At 38.9% G+C, this 21,150-nt stretch overlaps 1 protein-coding gene across 2 annotated transcripts in view; it reads right to left on the bottom strand.

Moving 5' to 3' along the window:
* pex14 (peroxisomal biogenesis factor 14) overlaps nucleotides 1-21,150 on the bottom strand; it is a 112,921-nt gene that overhangs the window by 2,524 nt on the left and 89,247 nt on the right. The window contains exons 8-9 of one of the 2 annotated variants that reach the window (XR_014538041.1): nucleotides 19,577-19,668; nucleotides 11,110-11,588 (exon numbers count right to left, since the gene is read on the bottom strand). Coding sequence is in view for 1 of the 2 variants with exons in the window: in XM_083569912.1 (XP_083426038.1) it covers nucleotides 11,105-11,588; nucleotides 19,577-19,668 (576 nt within the window). In the remaining variant the exon portion in view is untranslated. Of the gene's footprint in view, nucleotides 1-11,104; nucleotides 11,589-19,576; nucleotides 19,669-21,150 lie in introns of both variants that reach the window. The other variant, XM_083569912.1, reaches the window with a different exon arrangement.

Raw genomic sequence — 21,150 nt, 5'->3', positions numbered from 1 at the left:
CATGATCTCAAGCATTATGATTATTTTCAGGAAACTCAGCCCTGATCTCTGTAACCACAAATCTTAAAAAAAAAAAAAAAAGAAGAAAAAAAAAAAAAAAAGAACGAAAGAAAAAAGCGTTCAGAGATCGGAGAGTTACCATTTATGTGCACTCACACAGCCTGTCTACTGTAATGAGAAAAACAGGATTCTGGAGCTTTATATATTGACATAAGACATCATTTGGTTCTCAGCAAGGGCGTAATTACTTTTGCCCACATGGCTTTCTGCGTATTGGCTGACTTTTTGGGCAAAAACTAAGAACATCATGGAATCTGTTACACTGATTGTTACCTGATGTTCGATTTTAATACTTGGTGAAAAACAGATGATTATGTTTTGATATATAAAGTGAGGAATGTGTGATTTTTTCCCTCTCGGTTCCGTACGCAGGCATTTTAACACCGTCTTTGATTTCCCAAATGTCGTTTATTTTTACCAGACTTGGCACCACAGAGATCAGAGTCCCGTCAAACCAACGTAGCACAAACACGATCATTAAACAGTAGAGCGAGCATCACGTTGAGTGCTCTCTCTATTACAGTTAAAAACCATACAATATTTCAAAAGAGCAAATAATATGACGTTCGATATCACGAGTTGAAGATTACTTTAAAGACTGTATTGTTTTTTCTCTCTCAGCATTGTACACATCCATGAGTGTGTATGTGTGTGTTCTGTGACTGCTTCTTTGCAGCCTGCTCTGGTTTACAGCAGGTTTAATGAGGAACAATCAGGCTTGGAACCCACGACAGGTGCGCAGTACATATTTCTAAAACTTCAGCAGCACCACATGACACCAGCACAGATGAAGTGCTCATCAATGGCCTCTATTCTTCACCTCACAGCCCAAAGTGTTCAACTAAAACATGCTGCTTAGCCGAGACAGCTGTCTACAATAATGCAGTTTTTGAATATAGTATATGGAAAAAAAAAAAAAAGAAACTTTTATCCATTTTATAAAGTAAATGGTCAGATCTTAAAATACAGTACAATACAGATACAGTAGAGTGCAATTCCTGAAAACGGTGCTACTGCTGCTCTGTATAACATCCAGATCTCTACTGTTCATCTAGAAAAATCCCAGACCTTTGGAAGTTCTCATTCTTACATTTCTCAGACTTTTACACCTCAAATTGAAAACTGACTGGCTCTCATCCCAGGACTTTTCTCCACAATATTTCTGTGCAATGTGCATGGTTTGGACATGTACAGAGGAGGGATATGGGGTATATCAGTAGGAGAATGCTGAGGATGGAGACATGAGGAGGGAGGAAAAGAGGAAGGCCAAGAAAGAGGTTTATGGATGTGGTGAGGGGAGACATGCAGGTAGTTGGTTTGAAAGAGGTAGATGTAGAGAACAGGGGGTTATGGAAACGGATGATCCGCTGTGGCGACCCCTAATGGGAGCAGCCGAAAGAAGAAGAAGAATTCTATGCAATGTGCAAAGTCCTGATTGCGCATCACATCTTTAGGCTTATGAATGTTCAACAAATCATATCAATGCACCTATGTAGTATCCTAGTGGGCAATGCAAATGCACTTAACCAAACCAGAATTCTGTGTGAGCTGCAATCGCAAGGTAATCAATAAGATTGTGGCGGTAAACACAAAGTGCCATCAACGTTATCACCGCAATGATTGTTTTCCCATAACCAAATGAATTTCTTTTTTATTTTATTTGACATGTACCGCAAAAAAATGCGGGTTAGCAAATTTGTTCATTATTATAGAACACCACAGCTGACTTTTCTTTGGGAAAATAAAGCACAATTAGAAAATCTGCAAAAAATTATAATTTTTTTTTATTTTATTTTTTTATTAATGAGATAAAACAAAAAAAAACAAAAATAATAATAATAAAATTGCCATGTTACAGAGAAAGTGCTCCCTCCTGATGTTGAAAAGATGTTGGATAAGATGTGGATAAGTTTTTCGACGTTTGATCAGAAGGTCATGGGTTTAAATCCCAGCACCACCAAGCTGCCACTGACTGGCCCTTGAGCAGCCCCTAAACCCTCAACTGCTCAGCTGTATAACTAAGATTATTGTAAGTCACTCTGGATAAAGGTGCCTACCAAATGCCATAAATGTAAACAAACATTTTGGAAAACTAAATCTGCTCTGATACTGGAGGCTCCATCCAACAAATACATTAATATAACATCTTACAGAAAATGTTCTCTGCATTAACAATCACCCATTTTTCAATATTTGTTGTGGAACATCATCTGTACAAGTCGCTGTGTATTCGTTCTTGCTACACACAAAAAAAAAATCTGACCGAACACAAACCCGTGACTTGGCATGCATTTCCAAAGCTGCTCTTATAGATATATAAGATTATATATATATATTATATACACAGGTCACAAGATCACCTTACAAGCTATTGTTTGCCAAAAATGACTAAGTTAAATAAAAAGATTCATCAATATGTTGCAAACCTGCCAGTTATAGAAACCGAGTTCTTATTGTACATGCAATGCTTCCTTTATGCATTTACTGTAGTTCCATTGGCTTTATTTTAGGGGATCTTCCATCATAGATTTAAAAAAAGGATCCACAAGGAGGCCTGTGGTAGCAGCTGTTCTGTTTGTATCTGGGTGTGAGGAAAAAAATTACGTTCTGAGACCCTGAAGGGGAAAAGCGAATTGGACACACATTCAAACAATTCAACATTTATAAGACTTTATTGGAATCAGCGTCACGTTTTGGTCGTGTACAAACGCTACTCCATTCTCTCTCTTTTTCTTTCTCTCCCTCCCCTTCCCAGGGGGAGAAAGCAATATTAATCAGAGATATTGTTTCAATATGTCTATAGGCTCAATGAGAGACTTCAGAACAAATAGGTTTAGCTTTGTAATTAGAACGCCACATAATTGCAGGTTAAACATGACTCCACTGAGCAAATGACAAACTTTTGTTCTCTGGCTTTTCTAGCAAATATGTAACCAAAAATCCTCATTCGGAGAAGGATAATTTCATCACTGTGCGAGTTTCACGCTAACCAAAAGCACAGCTGTCGAGCTCGCACAGGCTCGTGCTTAAAGCTTGCACAGCTGCGCGATAAACAGGGAAAAATTTCGTTCTGAGAAACCGTTGCTTGGATGTGGCACAAAGGGGAATATTTTCAAAAACTCTCCGAGGAAGTATTTTCATTAGGAGGAATAATATTGAAGATTAACACTTTTGCATATATACGGTGTGTGTAATAATTAAAATAACAAAGTAAAATAGAGCAATTTACATTAACGTAATACACGAACATACATATATATGTGTGTGTGTGTGTGTGTGTGTGTGTGTGTGTGTGTGTGTGTGTGTGTGGTGGTGGTGGGCATGTGGCTGAGTTCCGGTTCACAAGTGGAGGGCGGAGCTTGTTGAAATGAGCGGTAACACCACAAGCTGTAGGTGATGAGACTTATAATTGCGCTCTGTTTCAGTGTCCGTCAACGGAGATAAAAAGCATGGAAACAAAAGCTTAAATTGGGCTTTACAACACCAAAAATACAGATAAAAAACTCTACACCGGGACAACTCGACTGCTGGCAAGATTAAGGCATCACACAAGATGAAAGATGCGTACAATCTGCAGCGTAACAACATTTTGTACTGCATATATGTTGCTATGTTTGCCTGTAGGGGACTACCTGTGTATATGTATGTATATATATATATATATATATATATATATATATATATATATATATATATATATGTGTGTGTATATTTTATTGAATGAATGTAATCATCATAGGTACTCATATTCACTTATACTGATGTACTCCTGCTGCTAGTAATGTATTCGAGAGATCACAAATCTCAGGCTAATCACCCAAAGTGTGACTCGTCTAGTAAAAGCAAACAAACAAGAAACAAGCTGCAAGTGGCAAGCAGGAAAAACTAAACAACAAAAAAAGAAAAAAATATATAAAATTGTTAATGTGCTTGGCTTCCAGCCAGAGAGCCATTACATTTGAAGTAGCTTGCTTAAAACTGAGCAGACGTCTCTGGAGCAGAGAGAGCTGGGAGCAACAAGGCAATGGACTGAAGAGGAGCCAAATTCTGCTTCTGTGGGCACACATTTTCACACACACACTCGCACACACATGGAAGCTAAGCCCGTTTTCTTGGCAACTGAAGAGATTCTGAAGTGCAATCCCATAAATTGGGTTAATTTGGCACGATTCCTTCGAGAATTGGATGAATTGGTAGCAGGGGAAAGCCCAGCAGACTGGCTAAGAATGAAGTGAAACAGTGTGATTGGATCTGTAGTGCTGTGATCATGGCAGGAACACGGACCTGACAGCATGTGAGACACAGCCATAAAGCAAAGGAGTTTGGCAGTTGTGAAGGAAGGGTGAGTCGCAAGATGTACGCCACTCGAAATTTTATCCAATCGACTTAAATGGAGAAAACAATAAAGAAAATGCTAAATATTGCCAGAAAGGCCCGAAAACGTTTGTATTAGAAGCGAAACGAACAATCAAATCGTCCTCGACAGTCACACTATTCAGTAAATTAACTGAGACAAAGTCAGTACAAACCATAACCTGGCTCTCTAAAGCCAAAAATGTTCCACATTGCCATAATTCCCATATGCATTACCTTCTTAGGCAGGAAATGCACGCAGACACAAACCAGAAAGCAGACGCTGATAGAATCAAAACAGCACTCATTGTGGAAATGAGCAAAACAAACGCAACACAGTATTAAGGTAATGCACTGCAGAATCCCAAGCCAGCTCCAACAACTCAGCCCATTTATCTCAGTCAAAAAAAACCCCACAGCTGTAACAGGAGGACAGAGGGCACGGACTTAGCCTCCTGCCTTTCACCGAAATGTTTACGAGTTCTGCCCTTGCTCCCCAACCCCACTTCTATCTTCCCCCTTCTCGCCTTTTCTGACACCACTAATACCAACTATATGAGCCAAACGGAATGACAATCTCCAAATGCATCGGTGCGTGCAGGGCCGAGCCAAATAAGGAGAACGCGAGCCGCTAAAACACCGTGTTTGGTGGCACAGCTGCACCTGGTGTGAAAAGGAGAGTGAAAACAGGTGGGACAGGGATGGTGGTAATTTTTCACATTATGGTGGTCGATAACACACAGCCGTCCTGCATGCGCTCACTTAAAACGCTGTAATTTAATACGGAATGCATCAGACATGTGACATTTGCAGCATGGAAGAAATGGAGGTTGGGAAGATTCAGATGATGCTAATAATAGCAATTGTGCACCAATGACTGGGGTTTTTGTTACCACAGGCATTTTGTTAGTGATGTGGTCTTTCCAAAAAAAGAGGCTAGAAGTCCATCAAGAGGGGGACAGGTTGGAGGGGGTGGTTTGGGATTTTATTTCTTTTTTAAATCATGTCACTAAAGGTTCAAAAGTTTGGATTGTATTTCCTGCCAAAATACAATCCATCCAGGAGGTCAAGGTCAGCTAAATTTCATCCCTTTGCCCCGCAACCATCACGGCTCTTTAGCGGTACTGAAAAAACAGTCCCTGTTTTCCACATTACCTTCATATGGTATAGAGTGCAACCTCGATAGTCGCGGGGGTTACGTTCTTTTTAAAATTTTATATTTACTACTTTAAATGAATAATACAATAATGAAATAGTTTTTCAAACATTTGTATATAATTTATTAGTACAAACTCTGTTTTGAAATGTTAATTCGAACTTTCGAGCCACTCGCAGAGCTTTTTCGCAAGCTACTCTTAGTCTGGTTCCAAATGAAAAGTCACGAACTATCAAGGTGGCGAGTATCGAGGTTCCACTGTACTAAAAAACCAACAAAATAAAGAACGAAAATTTCAGCAGAGATGGAAAATCGAGGAAAAAGACCATACATTTGCCAAGTCTCCAGGTTATCTCTTCTCGTTAACACATCCAAAATCATGCCTCAATAAACACTCTAATGACCGTGCACTGCTCCAGCAAGGCGAGAAGACGTGGTTAGCTCTCCAGACAGCAAACATTTGACTTATTTTATAGTCATTAAGAGCAGGATACACTGAGCTTGTTGTAATTACACAGGTAGTGCAACACACAGGCAGTTGGTAGCAGTGTTCATCATCCTAATTAAGGCATAAACTGTAAATGCTTCGAGTTAAAAGCAGTGCTGTAAAAGAGCAGCGTCTTTATGGGCCATTCTGAGCTTGTCACCACAATCCAGTGCAGCAGAGCAGACACTCAGGATGCGAGCCTCTGCATTTGCATGGAGCCACAGAGAATTGGGAAAGATAGAGACAGGCCTGTTCGAGTCCACTGCTCATCCCTTTCCCCTTCCTTTCCCTTCTTCCAGGCCTCCGGCATGCTTCAGGTGCTGCACGCATATGACGGTTCTATGTAATTTGTCTAATTTGCAAACTCCGGCAAGGCTTGCACCTGTTGCCCTGCCACTGCATACAGTTCTAGTTTCTCCCCACACTGACAAGCACCTCTGGATAATCCATTCGGCTCACAATAGCAGCACCGCTCTCTCGCCACCACCGCAGGACGAGGGCATTTTTCTCTTGCCAGGCTCTCATATCCGCCATGCCGCTGATGGCTCATTACAGGCCAATTCATAAATATTGTCTCCAGTATTACCACTTCCACAGACCCTCTCAGCTGCCTTAAGATTTATTCCCATTTTACAGCCGGCTATTGTTTTTGTCCCCCCCCTTTTTTTTTTTTGCTGCCTCCACCAGCTCTGTGTCCTTCTCTAACTCTTCACAGACTAATACTTTTTTTTTTTTTTTTTTTGCCAAGCTGCGAATAAGTAAGGCACTATAACACTGCTATTAGTAAAGCAGTCTTATATTTGTTCCATGCTGAACCCAGACTAGGGAGCAAGATATTAAAAAAAAAAAAAAAAAAAAAAAAAAATTTAAAAAAAAGGTGAGGAAGTGAGCTTGTGCACTTCTTTAAAATGTATACACATATTGGCCAAATATGGAAGAACTAGTGCAGAACCCAGGGTTGGTCTCTCATAGATCCAGAGTCTTGAAGGTTTGATCTGAAGCTTTAGCTACTGTACCAAGTTACACATTTTGTCTCTGTTTCTTCCACCTAGTAAAAAAAATATTAGATGTACTGTTAGCACCAAATTGCTTCTAGTAAGTTGAATTGTGGTGCTTTTTGAGAGACTGGCAACCCATCCAGGGTGTATTCCTGCATTGCACCCGGTACCTCTGGGATATGTGGATTGCCTCCATTAATACTAATTAATACTAAGTCTTCAGTGGCTTGGGCTGGTCAAGCTCAAGTATTCACTCTTTGGTAGATCCTGTCAAGTCTTTGACATACACTTCTAATGGGAATCTCTGCCTACACAAGCCTGTAAGAATTTGGCATATACATATCTTAAATTTTATCTAATCTTATCTTATATTGATACATACATTAGCTCCAAACTGGCAGTCTTGTCAAGTCTAGATTGCTAGTATCTAACAAGACCTAACAAACACTCCAGAGAGCAGAGGCATCCTGCAGTGGGAGATACCATCTGTCCATCAGTGCAGGCCTGGACGCATATGTACACAACATCAAACAGGCTACCTCCCACGGAGCCAGTGCTACTGCTCAAGCTATCCGATGGGGAAGGAGGAAGTGTACTCCATCTCTGTAGTATTAGCATTGACCTTTCTTATGCAAAGCTAAGATGAATGCAGCGGGGCTTCTTTGTTACTCATGCTGTTTTCATAAGAAGAGAAAAGTGCATTTGAGCAAAAGGTGTGAAATCACACTTTTTCAAGGAATTGTATTATTCCACAGCTTACAAAAGATGCACGACACATATAATGCATTTAACTCATTTCTTTGAAGGGAACTAACTATTATATTACTGACCAGCCTCGATCGGCATGGTGCACAAGTGTTCATATGATATAACATGTTTCAGCTGTTTTGCCCTTGGCCATGCTGCCCTGCCATTAGAGCCATGTAGATTAGTACTGTTTGAAGCGTAATCCTGTGATATGTAGGTCAGAGGTGAAATCCACTTCCCAGTTAAAGGTTTCCTAGGAAGCGTCTCCATTTTAATCCCTGCACTGTGAGCCCAACCCTTCACTGCTGGCCCTCCTGGGGCAAGAAGGGCTAACAACCCTCGCATTGATCCGAGGAGACACTCAGGCTTCTAACCTGCTGAGTGCTTAGTTCAGGAGAACAATAGAGTTCAGGCCACATCAATATGCTGCCCTATGGAGGGCTCCCCGTTTAGCACAGCGCCACTGATGAGGTTAAAGCTCCCACCTCCGGCCAGAACCAGCCAGCCAGACACCACTGATGTCTAAATAAGCAGCTTCAGTCTGACTTTTGGGTTTTAACACCTCAATCTGCTTATTGAAATATAGTTGAGCTCAGATAGGTGACCATACATCGTCCCATACATTTAAATGTAGATGTAGTGAAGGAGGAACCTTTCTGGGTAAAAATGCACTGCTGCTCCCAAAAGACACTAAATGATGTACAAGTGCATTTATTACAGCAGGCCCTATAAATCTGAGCCTGGCCTGAACTCCAGGGAGAGGTTAATGGATTACAAAGGGATGCGGTATCGAACCTTCAAGAAGTTTATACACCACATCAATATGTGCAATGCTATTGATCATTTAGACCTTGACAGACAAATTAAATTCATAAACTTGATAATGCACTCGAATATTCGTATTGCTTACGGCAGTGGAATGGTGGGCTTTTTTTTTCTCCCCTTTTTTGCTGTTTTAAGATCGCACATTATTGATTAAATCTAATAGAGACAATAGGAAAAAGCAAGAAGACTGCTGATCATATGTAAAATTTAGAGTGATTTAGAGAAGTCCCTATTAAAACCGTAGGCCTTTACATGTAATTCAATTCTGGGATCGTTGAACATCATTGTTCTCAGCACTACCTTACAAAGTGCTTTTTATTTTTTACTTTTCCTTTTTAACCAACCATATAGAGCACATAGTCAGCCATTAAAGATTAATGAATACTAATGCACAGTCCAAAGCAATGCTTCTCTTAAATGTGTGTGTTAAAATGGTATGGAAGTGTGTAGCTGGCAAAAAAAAAAAAAAAAAAAAAAAGGATAGATAAAAATAAAAAATTAATAAACAATAATAACAAGGGAAACTGTGAAGGTGTTAAATCAATTTTATTACAAATATTTACATTCTCTCTCATAAAATTGGTCTTTAACAAAATTTCACTGCATCATACTCAAAAATAGTCACCACCTTCACTATAGCCTAAAGGCCATACAGTATCAGATCTTCCAGGTTCTCATGAATAAAAACAAGTGCACATAAGTTTAAGGTATGTGCCACTATTTTCCAGGTTTCACCCTGTTATTAGTCACTATTAATGCTCAACCGTTCAAATTTATTCATTCATATCGCCCTTCCATTTCTACTTATAAGTGAGTCTTTGAAAACAACAACCTGGTGGAAAAAAGGTTCTTGCTCATTATTATATATTACAAGAAAACCTTATCACAGTCCATTGGTAGACATCGTCTCTAAACTAGACCACAGAGATCACACTTCTTCAGAAAGGTGGAGATATTACGTGGTGGAGCGGCTCGGCACCCGCCCGCCGCTGCCGTTAGCCACAGCCCACAATGCTTCACCTGCTTTGGCCAGAATTGCATTACTGTGAAGGCCGTTTGTTAAGCGTGAAAAGTGCAGAGCAGACATCTTTCATTCTTTTTCCAGGATCTCTCTTGTTTTGTGTTTATTTATTTTTTTACTCATCAGCTGGAAAATGAGTAATTCTATTAGTTAAGTATTCATATTTTACTCTCCATTTGCATCAGCTGTGGGTACTTTTTTCTCTCTCTCTCTCTCTCTCTCTCTCTCTCTCTCTCTCTCTCTCCTCTCTCTCTCTCTCTCTCTCTCTCTCTCTCTCTCTCTCTCTGTCTTCTTTTTCGTCGAGACTTGGGTTGAAAAAGCCCCCACAATGAAAGGAGCACAACTGTAGACACCTCTGCTGAAGCATCCATTGTTTTACATGGTTTAATTACAAAGCCCCGGTACCGTTTCGTGTTAAGATTATTCACTGTGGGAGGCTGGGATAATTTGGACTGGAGGCTTTGTCATGTAATATAATACAATAGAACAGGCTTTCGGTATTAGATTTGCGATTTTCGCCTCCTTGACATTTCAAGCTGCATGAACTAATACATCTGTTATTTGTCGATCATTTGATTATTAACATACTTCATAAACCAAATCAGCTGCCCAGTTGGAAAAAGGGGAGCGACGCGAGTGATGATGCGCTCTTCTTTTTCGCTATTCTGTCTCGGTCTGCAGTCTTCACTCACACAGAGAGCATTAAAAACAGTGTTTATCTGCTCTCCAAATTCTCAGCACCACCAGGAAGTAAACCTATCATCACTCTAATCGGAAATTACAAGGACTTCCCCAGACATGCTCGCTGCTGCGGCTTGCCGTCGCTTTATGCTGAGAGAGCACAGTGAAACAACAAAACAGATGTTTAAAGGCCAGACGAAAAAATGGAGGCACACGGTGGCCTCGATATTAAGCGGCCGCTGGAAACGCGAAACGAGGTCACATGACTAGCAAGGGTTCTTTGGTGTCCATGACTTGGTGCTCAAAGCTAGTGTTTGGAATCGTATACAGCTGTGTTAACTAGGATATATAGTATGAATACAGTAAAGACAATGTCCTGTGCATTCTCAGAAACCAGAGTCAGGGGAAATGACTACGTCTGAAATGACGAGATATATGGCTGAGCGTGTTTGCTCAAGAATACATAGAAGATTGTAATTCTGTCAGAGTCTAATTTCATGTTGTAGGTTACTTACTTAGTGTGCTTGCCGAGGCACGCAAGAACGTCTGAGCTGTTACTTCAATGTGTATGTTGAAAAGATCACAACATGAGGGCACTAAACACGAATAAGGAGATTTGCTTCTACCCAGTGAACCATGTGGTTTGAAGACTAAATAAAAAAAAAAAAAGGGGTGGGGGAGGAGAGTAAAAGGATCAAATGAAAAGCGAAAGAGAAAAGAAAAGGAAAAAAGTATTGAAAGCAAAATGAGCAGTTAAAAACTCGTTCCTAATCCACCTCACTCTCGTTGCTGGCTCCCTCAGGACGCCGCAGCTTCTCCACCTGCTCGTTAAACTGTCCGTCTCCACCTCTCCTGTCCTCCGTCTGAACGCTCAGGTGCTCCTCTTCGTCCACGTGGGTCACGTCATCCTCCTCTTCCTCCTCCTCCTCTTCCTCCTCCTCCTCTTCCTCCTCCTCCTCTTCAACTTCTTTCTTCTCCTCCTCTCCTTGCACCTCCATGCGCACCTGGTCCTTCAAGTCAAGGACGAGCATGGAGCCCAAACCGGGATCTCCATTCAAGCCATGGGAGCCTGACACGCTGCCCTGTGAGCTGTGGCCATCTTTAACAGGGGAGGAACTGGCTGACTCGTTACTGACAGGCGAGATGTCACTGCTGCTGTTGGTGTGATTGACCGAAGGAGAGTTGGACAGGTTGCCTGGCTTCAGTGAGATCTGCCAGGATGGGATTTTTGGAAGGGATGGAGAAGCAGGAAATTGTCTCCTGGAATAAAGAAAGAAAACAAAAACATATATATTATATAGAATTAAAAAGGCTTTTTGCTCCCTAACATTTCTAACCATTTGTTAGCAAGCCTGGTAAAAAAAAAAATATTATAAATTAGATAAATAAAAAGAAAAAAACAAACTCAAAAGGAACATCACTACTTTATTAACACCCTTGTGGCTAAATGAGCTCAAAACTCTACTACCACACTCCAACATCTTCTAAAAAAAAAAAAAAGTGAAGGTTATTAACAAAAGGGGACTAAATGTAAAATGTTCCAAATATTGATCCAAAATATTTTCCGCTTTGAAATCTACTATTAAGTTCATTGAAAATCACCAACATTGTATAATTGTATACATTTACATAAGTCCATTAGATCTTGTAATGGATATAAAAGCTTAATTCTTATTAAGTGACTACTAAAAAGTACCAACTCCTCTGTTTAAAAACGTGCCCTTGAGATTTAGCCTTTTTGTTTTATTCACATTTGCTAGAATAATTGCCACATTCATTCCCAAGCCACTTATGTACAACTGCACTCACTATTCAAGCTACATGAATTAATAGAGATGTTATTTCACTGTGTTATTGTACAATAGTACAACTAATCTGATAAAAGCTTCACAAATCAAATAGCGGCCTCTTCTCACAATGACCGGCCCATGTCTCTCTCCATGCTCCCACTGCCTATTTATGCACATTCTTCAAGGGGAGAAAAAAAAAGATGAAATAATGAGATCATGACTGTTTAAAAAAAAAAAAAAAAAAAAAAAAAAAAAAGGGCACAAAGAATTAATTACAGTTTGCAGTATAAACAGAGTAGACCTGGTAGTAGAAGCCCCTTTTGTCAATGATAGTGCTGACATTTCCAGCAGCAGGAACTAAAAGATCTGTGATTCGTTACTGATTTCATTAACATACTTCATAAACCAAGTCGCTCTGTTGGAGACAGAAGTAGATGATCTTGAACATTATGTCGACAACAAAAAGATTTCTTTTAAATCCTAATATGGCGTAAAAAAAAAAAAAAAAAAAAAAAAAAAAAAAAAAAAAAAAAGATATCGTTAATGCCTATTGTTAATTTAAGAAAAAACTCATCTCCTTCTAAAGCATGACAGGATCTGGTCCCAAAAATAAAATAGGGCATCCTGAATCATTTCTTGTTATGAACAATTACATAATGCATATGAGGAAAAAAAAAAAAAAAAGACAATATAGTTTCACTAAAAAAAAAAAAAGAAAAAAAAAAAGAAAAAAAAGAAAAAAAGAACGAGTCCTACTTATGCATAGGTTCCTCCAGAGCCATATACACTATATGGACAAAGGTTTGTGGACAAGTGACCATAGGATTTGTTTTTTTAGCATTAGCTGTCATAATAACCTCCACTCTTCAGGGAAGATGATCCACTAGATTGTGGAGGTTTGTGCCCATTCAGCCACAAGGATGTTAGTAAAGTCAGGTACTGATGAAGGTGAGGTGAGGAGGACTGGGGGTGCAGTCAGTGTTCTATTTTATCCCAAAGGTCTTCACTAGGGTTGAGGTCAAAGCTCTAAAGCTGACCACTCAAGATCTTCCACTCCAACTCATGTAAAAAATATATGTATTAAGCTTCATAAATTTGTGCACAGGGGCATAATCATGATAGAGCAGGTTTGGGTCTCCTAGCTCATGTTAAGGGGAAATGTAATGCTACCACTTCCAAAGTCATCTCTGAGGTAACAGTTTAGGAAATAACCATATACGTCTTGAAAATCAGGTCTTTCAATACTTTTGTCCATATAATGTATGTTTCTCCTAAAAAAAAAAAAAAAAAGCCGGGTTTTGCTCTTCAGAAGTAGCCCTTTATTTTGTTAGCTGATCGCATGTATCTGTTTGAAAAGGGTTGGTGCATGTACAATGTCACTGTTAGAATATATTTCTTCTGTCTCAGATTCTCCATCAGTAGGAGAAGAGTGAGTAAATGCTCTCTTTTCTTAGACTTCCTGCTTTAAAAGAAAATACATCAAAATCATAAAAAAAAATTGTAAGTTAAGCTCTACATTTCTATAAATCGTTCTTTCTGAGTTGTTTTTTAGCAGAAAGAAAACAGATTTAGATTTTTGGTACACTACAATTTATGACTTGGTGTCTCTTGAATGTATAGAAAACATGTGAATTCATGCATTTGTGCATCCTGGAATAATGACACTTTTCTTAAACTAAACCTGAACTTGAAAGTTGACTAAGTTCAAAGAAAACCAAGGAAGTGCCATGGTTTAGATTTTGCTTGAAAAACCACAAACCATCATAAAAGCTGAGAAACAGGAAAGACTTGAGATTGTACTGTCCCAGTTTCTAAGACTTGAATATAAGAAGAGGTTTCATAAGAATGTAACCCAGGTGTCTTTAACTGAGGGACTGTGGACTAAATGAGGACATTGCAGTACAAAAGTATTTTCTTATGAGGATCTACTCGAGCACTCGATGCATACTGTAGCATTATAAATGAAAGTATATATATAAAAATAAAAAAGAGGTGTATTTCACTGAAACATTATGGCCACTGTAGCAGATCCTTTATTGCAATCAATCACTTGTGAATTTGTAAATAATTTAGTCGGAAGAAAACACGAAATCACAACACAAAGTCAATTATATCATTTTGTCCTGTTAGGAAGCAAAAGTGATTGTGAATTGGTTTCACCTTCTTTAGTGCAAATAACCAGAGATGCACTGGAGAGGCAACAGCAAGACAACACACTAAAAAGGTTTTATTTTGCAGGTGGTGGCCACAAACAATTTCTCTCTTTTAATCCTTCCTGACTGATTTATCACTAGTTTTGTCTTTTGTTAGGGTCTGTCTTACTCCTTGTAGCATGAGGCAGTATCTGTGAACCAATCAAGCTGTATAAGTAGTCCAGCTCCTCCAGGATGGCACGTCCATACCTACATGCTGTCGCAAGAAGGTTTGTGAGGAGGAGATAATGGGAGAGGGTCTGTTACAAAAATGACATGACCGAAGAAGGGCAACAACCCAGCAGCAGCACTGGGATCTCCTCCTTTGTGCAAGGAGGAACAGGAGGGGCACCGCCAGAGCCTTACAACATGACTTCCAGCAGTCTCCTGGTGTGCATGTTTTTGACCAAACTGCCAGAAACAGATAATCACGAGGAGGACACATCCTCTAGTGGAACTTGTGCTCACAGCCAGGCACTGTGCAGCTTGATTGGAATTTACCAGAGAATATGGTAATGGGATAACATCCTCAGATTTATTGCCAGACCTTATTGGTGGCGCAGCAAACCCTGGGTTCCAACTAGTGCATGAGAATGCCTGAACTTATGTGGCTGGAAAAGCTTTTAAACGTTATGTATCGGAGCATCAAAAGCCACCAAGTGCACCACATAATCTTTAGGAGCTTACTGATGCCCTGATCCAGGTCTGGGTTCTGGGAGTTTTTTTTTTAAACTACAACTTTCGATGTGATTTTGAATTCAACATTCATGGGGTTTAATATTTTGGTTTCTGGTGACTGAATGTGGCATTTCTGGATAGTTTTTTTTCTCAGTGAAGTACACAATCTATACAAGAAAAAAAAATTATATTAAGTTAATTAAGATCTAAAGTGTGATAAGTGTTAATTTTTTAAGCAGTGTAGTTCTAAAAAACTATTTCAGATCTGTTTATTTAATGTACTTTAATTTATAATAATGCACAGAATTCCTCAAAATTAAATTTTTGCCGAAATTTGAATGATTTTCAAAAAAAAAAAAAAAAAAAAAGTGTGTTATTTTTAGGCCCCCAATAAAACAAACATTGTGTGGAGAGAACAGATATTGTTACAAAGCACATATGAATATTTAATGCAAAAACAGTAAAAAAAAAAAAAAGAAAAAAATAATAATTATTATTATTTAAAAAACATTTTTGATTATGTGTAAATAGACAGGATTCTTACTTCAGAAAAGTATTTCCAACATAAGGTATTTACAGTATTCTCTCATATTATATTGTCAGCAAAAAAGATCATGATATTGCTAATACTTGATGTATTGCTCGGCTCTAGGGACAACTAGGCTTGTTTAAAACAACAAATTTGGGACACATGATCATAGCCAAGAACATATTTTTGTACTGCTGTTCAAGCTCCAGGGTAAGGAAATTGCTATCTGCTGACTTCCACATACATAAACTCACAGATGCCTATTGTTATTGTCAAGAGATAGAGCAGACAGACCCAGACTCAAATTCATCAGAATCTCTGCTAACCCTCAATGAACATGCTACTTATTATTAATCTTATCTTTTCTTTGGTTTTATCTTTTCAATACAAAATGCTAATATGAATCACCATGAGTCATATTTACAGCTTAAAATGAACCTCAGAGTATTAAAGGTTCCCTGCTGTTTCCATTCAGTCATGCTACTTGCTTATCTGGACATTTTTCAAGGAATTGTATGCAGACTGAAGTTGAATACCCCTGAATACCCCCAGATACTCATCAACTGCCCTTACACTTTTACTATAGCTGAGTTTTGAGTCAGCAGGTTTGTCTGTTCTTTTCTTAGCACATGAGAGAGGTGATGAAATTATTGCTTGTGGTAACTGTATGTCCTTTAAAGCTAGACCTTTAAAGTGGTAGACAACGATTAGCCAGAAAAAACAAGAATATTCCTTTAAGTCTGTTGGGAATCACCGAAAACGTTTATACTTGGTTATGACATTAGCTCTGGATTTCCCAGAGTTGCTCGAGTGACCAAATTTTAAGTGACAAAAAAAAAAATAACCATGACGTTTCTGTTTCATGGCTCCTCATATCTTACTAAGATCAGAGTTCACTTACTTATATGTCAGTAAACCTTAATCATAAAACCCCCAATGAACGTGTTCTGCAAAACCACAGTTGATGCTGAATCTCATCCTATGATGTTGAATCCTCACATTCCCGGTTTATCCAGACGGCTTTGCAGAACTAAGACAAGATTATAAAAAAATTTACACACTTCCTCAAACTGTTACCACAAAGTTGATGGCACCCAATTGTATAGGATCTTTGGATGCGGTATTGTGAAAGTTTCCCTCCCAAACCAGTAGCCTGCTATAGAGCTCTGACCTCAACCCTATTGAACACCTTTAAGATAAATTGGAACGGTGACTGCACCCCAGGCCTCCTTACCTCACCTACATCAGCACCTGACTTTAATAAGACCCTTGTGGCTGAATGAGCACAAATCTCCACAAGCACCATGCTCCAAAATCTAGTGATACATCTTCCCTGAAGAATGGCGCTTATTAAAACAGTAAAACAGCAAAAAAGTTACTATATGTGGAATTGGATGTTCAAAAAGGCATATGTGAATCTTATAGTCAGGTGTCTACAAACTTTTGTCAATAAAGTATATATTCAGAAAGTTCCCCTAAATCTAAATAATATCAGGGTAAAACCTTTATGAAGGATTTTAAGGCTACATCTAGACAAGCATGAAATATTCACGCCCGGCGTGCTTCATTTGAATAGCCGGACAGAAACATGCATAGCGGCAGACTGTAAACATGTTTGCATTTCTTCTCACGTGGCTACGTGTATGAGTCAGGCACTAAACACACAAAGAGACAGGACTCTTTTCATAAGATTTGCATGAAAACAAAACAAACAAAAAAAAACATATGCACTGAAAACAAAGGATTCTGTGTAACAACTGCAGGCAACTAATACTAATTTGCAAGCAGTGTAATCTAGTATTGCTCACTGGGTCTTAGTCTATATATATATATATATATATATATATATATATATATATATATATATATATATATATATATATATATATATATATATATAAATTATATAAAGTAAATGGATGTAGTAAAATAAAAAAATAAAATAAAAATGAATACAAAAAAAAGTGTGAGGGTCCTACAGCTGAAATGAAAATACACAGAAAGGAGACTTAACTAGAAGACATAGTCATAAAACAGTCTAATATTGACCAATGTTTCTTTATGGTTAATGGTTTAAAATGTAGTCAAAAAATACCCCCCACACAAACACAGCGTCGTCTCACCGGCCGCTACAGCGCACTTCCGTTCAAGTAGCCATGTATTTTTACTTTGATTCATGTACTGTCTCCATCCCCGGTCTTGTCATTTGTTAATTCTATCATGTCTCATTGTCTACACCTGGTTTGTCCCTTTGATTAGTTTTGTGTTTAAATACTCCTTTGTACCTGTTTATCTCTCATGACGTATCACTTTCAGTTCACTGCGTACATCTAGACTTTCATTTTTGATGTTTGGTTTTCATGTTCATGTCTTGCCTCATTTGTTCACTTCCAGACCTATACATGTTTTCTGTTTATGATTTTGGATAGCAAAGGATATTTGATATCTGGCATTTGGCAGATGCCATCATTCATACAACTGAGCAGCTATGAGGTTAAGGGCCTTGCTATGGGGCCCTGGAGTGGCAGCTTGACTTGGCTGGGATTTGAACAAGTCAAAACTCTGTCCAAAGTGTCAATATATTGAGTGAGCACCATTGTTATGTAGCACTGCCTTAATACTCCTCAGAACTGCACAGGTTGCTGCTGGAATCCTCTTCCACTCCTCCATAATGACATCACAAAGCTGACATAATGACATCACGGAGCTGTTGGTTGACACCTTCTGCTTGAGGATGCCCCACAGGTGCTCAATAGGGTTTAGGTCTGGAGACATACATGGCCACTCCATCACCTTCAGCACAGACTTTGTCCTCTTGACAGTGTGTTTGGGGTCATTTTCATGTTATAAATCTGCTGTTCGGCCCAGTTTGTGAACAGAGGGCATCATGTTCTGCTTCAGAATGTCACAGTAAATGTGAAATCCATGTTTCCCCTCATTGAACTGCAGCTCCCCAGTACCAGCAGCACTCATGCAGCCCCAGACCATGCTGTTACCACCACCATGCTCGATTGTCGGCAAGACACAATTTTCTGGGAACTCCTCACCAGGGCGTCGCCACACATGCTGAGTCAAACAAGTTTATCTTAGTTTCATCAGACCACAGAAAATGGTTCCAGTAATTCATGCTTTTGGACAGATTGTCTTCAGTAAATTGTTTGCAGGCTTTTTTTTAGCCAGTTTCAGAAGAGGGCTTTTAAATGCTCAAGTTAAATATTGTAACAGTGGTGCTTGCACAAAATATTGACACAGTTTTGACGTTCATTTAGGGTGTACTCACTTTTGTTGCCAGCTATTTAGACAATAATAAGTGTATGTTGAGTTCTTTTCAAAGGACAATAAATCTGTACTGCTCTACAAGCTGCACATTGACTACTCTAAAATATATCCAAGTTATACAATGATACACAAGTTATATACAAGATATACAAATTTCTGGTGCTGGACAAACAGACAAAAACATGAACATGGTGAATGGGACATGCGGATTGCATGGTTAAATGACGTACAGCTGTTATCACTTAGGGTGTACTCACTGTATTAATTTTTATAGTCATATTTTTCTTTTTTTTTTTTTATAATTATTTACGGTTCTGTTTTCAAATTCTCAAATCTGATTGGTCAGAAGGTGTTGATTTTCTATAGCAGCAGCAGCAAAGCAATCTGCAGGTTTATATTAATTTTACCATATAATTTCAGGAAGCATTTTTGGAAAGAAGTCCCCAGTGTTACCGATTTGTTACCAAGATAAAGAGGTTGTGCAAAATAATGGCAAAAAAATAAAAAAGAGACAGGCAGGTGGGGTAATGACCACAGCCGCTATATCGTAAATGTTTCAGAAATCTGTTGTACAGACTTTTCAATATATTAATTGTAACTATAAACAGATACGTGTGACTTGATGTATTTTAATAATTAATTTTACAAGTGGAAACTAATGCTTCTCTTATAGAAAATGTAGTTATACAGAAAAATATGGGTGTGTCCAAACGCTTTGAATATTATTGTTTATATTGTGAATGCACTACAATGTAAAAGCTGCCCCCAGTGAGTGTTTACCTGCTGAGCAAAAGCCCCTTTAATGAAGTGATCTCAGCCTTCAACTCGCTGATGCTCTGAGACTCCAGCGTGCGGTTGGTAGCAGAAGAGGCCTGCAAATTCCAAAAAAAAAACAACAAAAATAAACTCAGATCATTATCATTAAGTTTTTTTCAATTATATTTATTTAGAATGTAGGCAGAAACCTGCCTCGAACAACATTCCGGTTTCAGCTGTTTGTGCAAAGAAACAAGTTTCACAGAACAAACTAAGGACGTTATGGAAACCGTTTTTGATTATTTAGCAGGTAGCTCATGCAAAAAAAAAAAAAAAAAAAAAAAAAAAAAAAAAAAAAAAAAAACGATGAGTCACCCACTGTTTAGCTACAAAAGCCACACTTTTATCACTCAATCAGGATATACGGAGTACAACACATCTGATAAGAGCTATAGAAACCGAGTTCTCTCCTAACTTCAAACCGGTCACACGTGAAAAGCAGAGTTACGGAAATAAACTAAAGAGCTCATGAGCACAGGATCTTCTGAAGAATAAAAAAAAAAAAAGGCAAAGGGAATTAATCACGCCATTTTTACATATTTTTCCATATTTCCGACTACTGATTTGAGCCGGAGAGAGGCGCTTGATAAGAGGCCTCAAGCACAACAATGGCAGCATTCATCCAGCAGCCACAAGTCAGGAGGGTTTTATTAAAAAGAGCGTTATCACCTACTGCTTGGCAACGGAATGAATTGTTGCATGGAATGATGGACAATTGAAATGGCCTGCAAACATTTGAATAGCAAATGAGTTCTTTAAAAAAAAAAAAAAAATCCACCTTTTTTTTTTTCTTTTGCCAGGTTGTTGATGATGCCATTTCCCCTTAAAGAAGGCATCAAGCAAAACTGACAGTTTTGAAAAATCTATTAAATAATGACCGATCTTTAAAAGGCTACGCACTCTCAAGTCCACCCCACACACTCCCTGAGCTCTGGGCACAAAATTTTAAACAACAATCTTCCCCAGCTCTCAAAGTGGGGTGGCTTCGGTACTTGAATTCAAGCGGATTAAAGCAGAGCCTCGTTCCGAGGAGAAATAAGTCTCGTAAAACCTACGCTGATTTCACAAGGGTACCTGAAGCTTTGAAGCGTCCACAAACAAACAGCCCCCATGCAGGATTTTTAATCTCCCTCTTCTCCTGGCCTCCAAGGAAGACAACAAGGCGGGCAGGTATGGAAACGATGCAAAAAGGGCTGGGGAAAAGAAAACTAAAAGTCTAATTAAGTGTGCCCGGCTCACCAGGGGCTGCTAGTTAGCAAGCAGAGGCCCCCTGTTGAGTGGAAACGGATAACTTGGTCCCTTTCACGTGTAATTACATCTAAAGGAAATTAATTGAAACGCGTCTGAAAAGAATCAGACTCATTTTACGGCGTGGAATAGAAAAGTGGGAGGCATGGGGTGAGGTGCGGGTTTCTTTCCTATCTGCTCTTAAAGCCCTTCTGATAAAGTGGCATGTTTTTTTCTTTTGGAAGGCGTATCAGATCCGGGGCTGAGCACATTAGGCCTGGTGAAGACGTTCTGATTACAGGCCTCACCTC

The sequence above is a fragment of the Silurus aristotelis genome, assembly GCF_946808225.1.
Source record: "Silurus aristotelis genome assembly, chromosome: 19".
Taxonomy (NCBI): Eukaryota; Metazoa; Chordata; class Actinopteri; order Siluriformes; family Siluridae; genus Silurus; species Silurus aristotelis.
The sequence above is the reverse complement of the archived record's forward strand: the minus strand, read 5'-3'. Positions and strand labels throughout refer to the sequence as shown.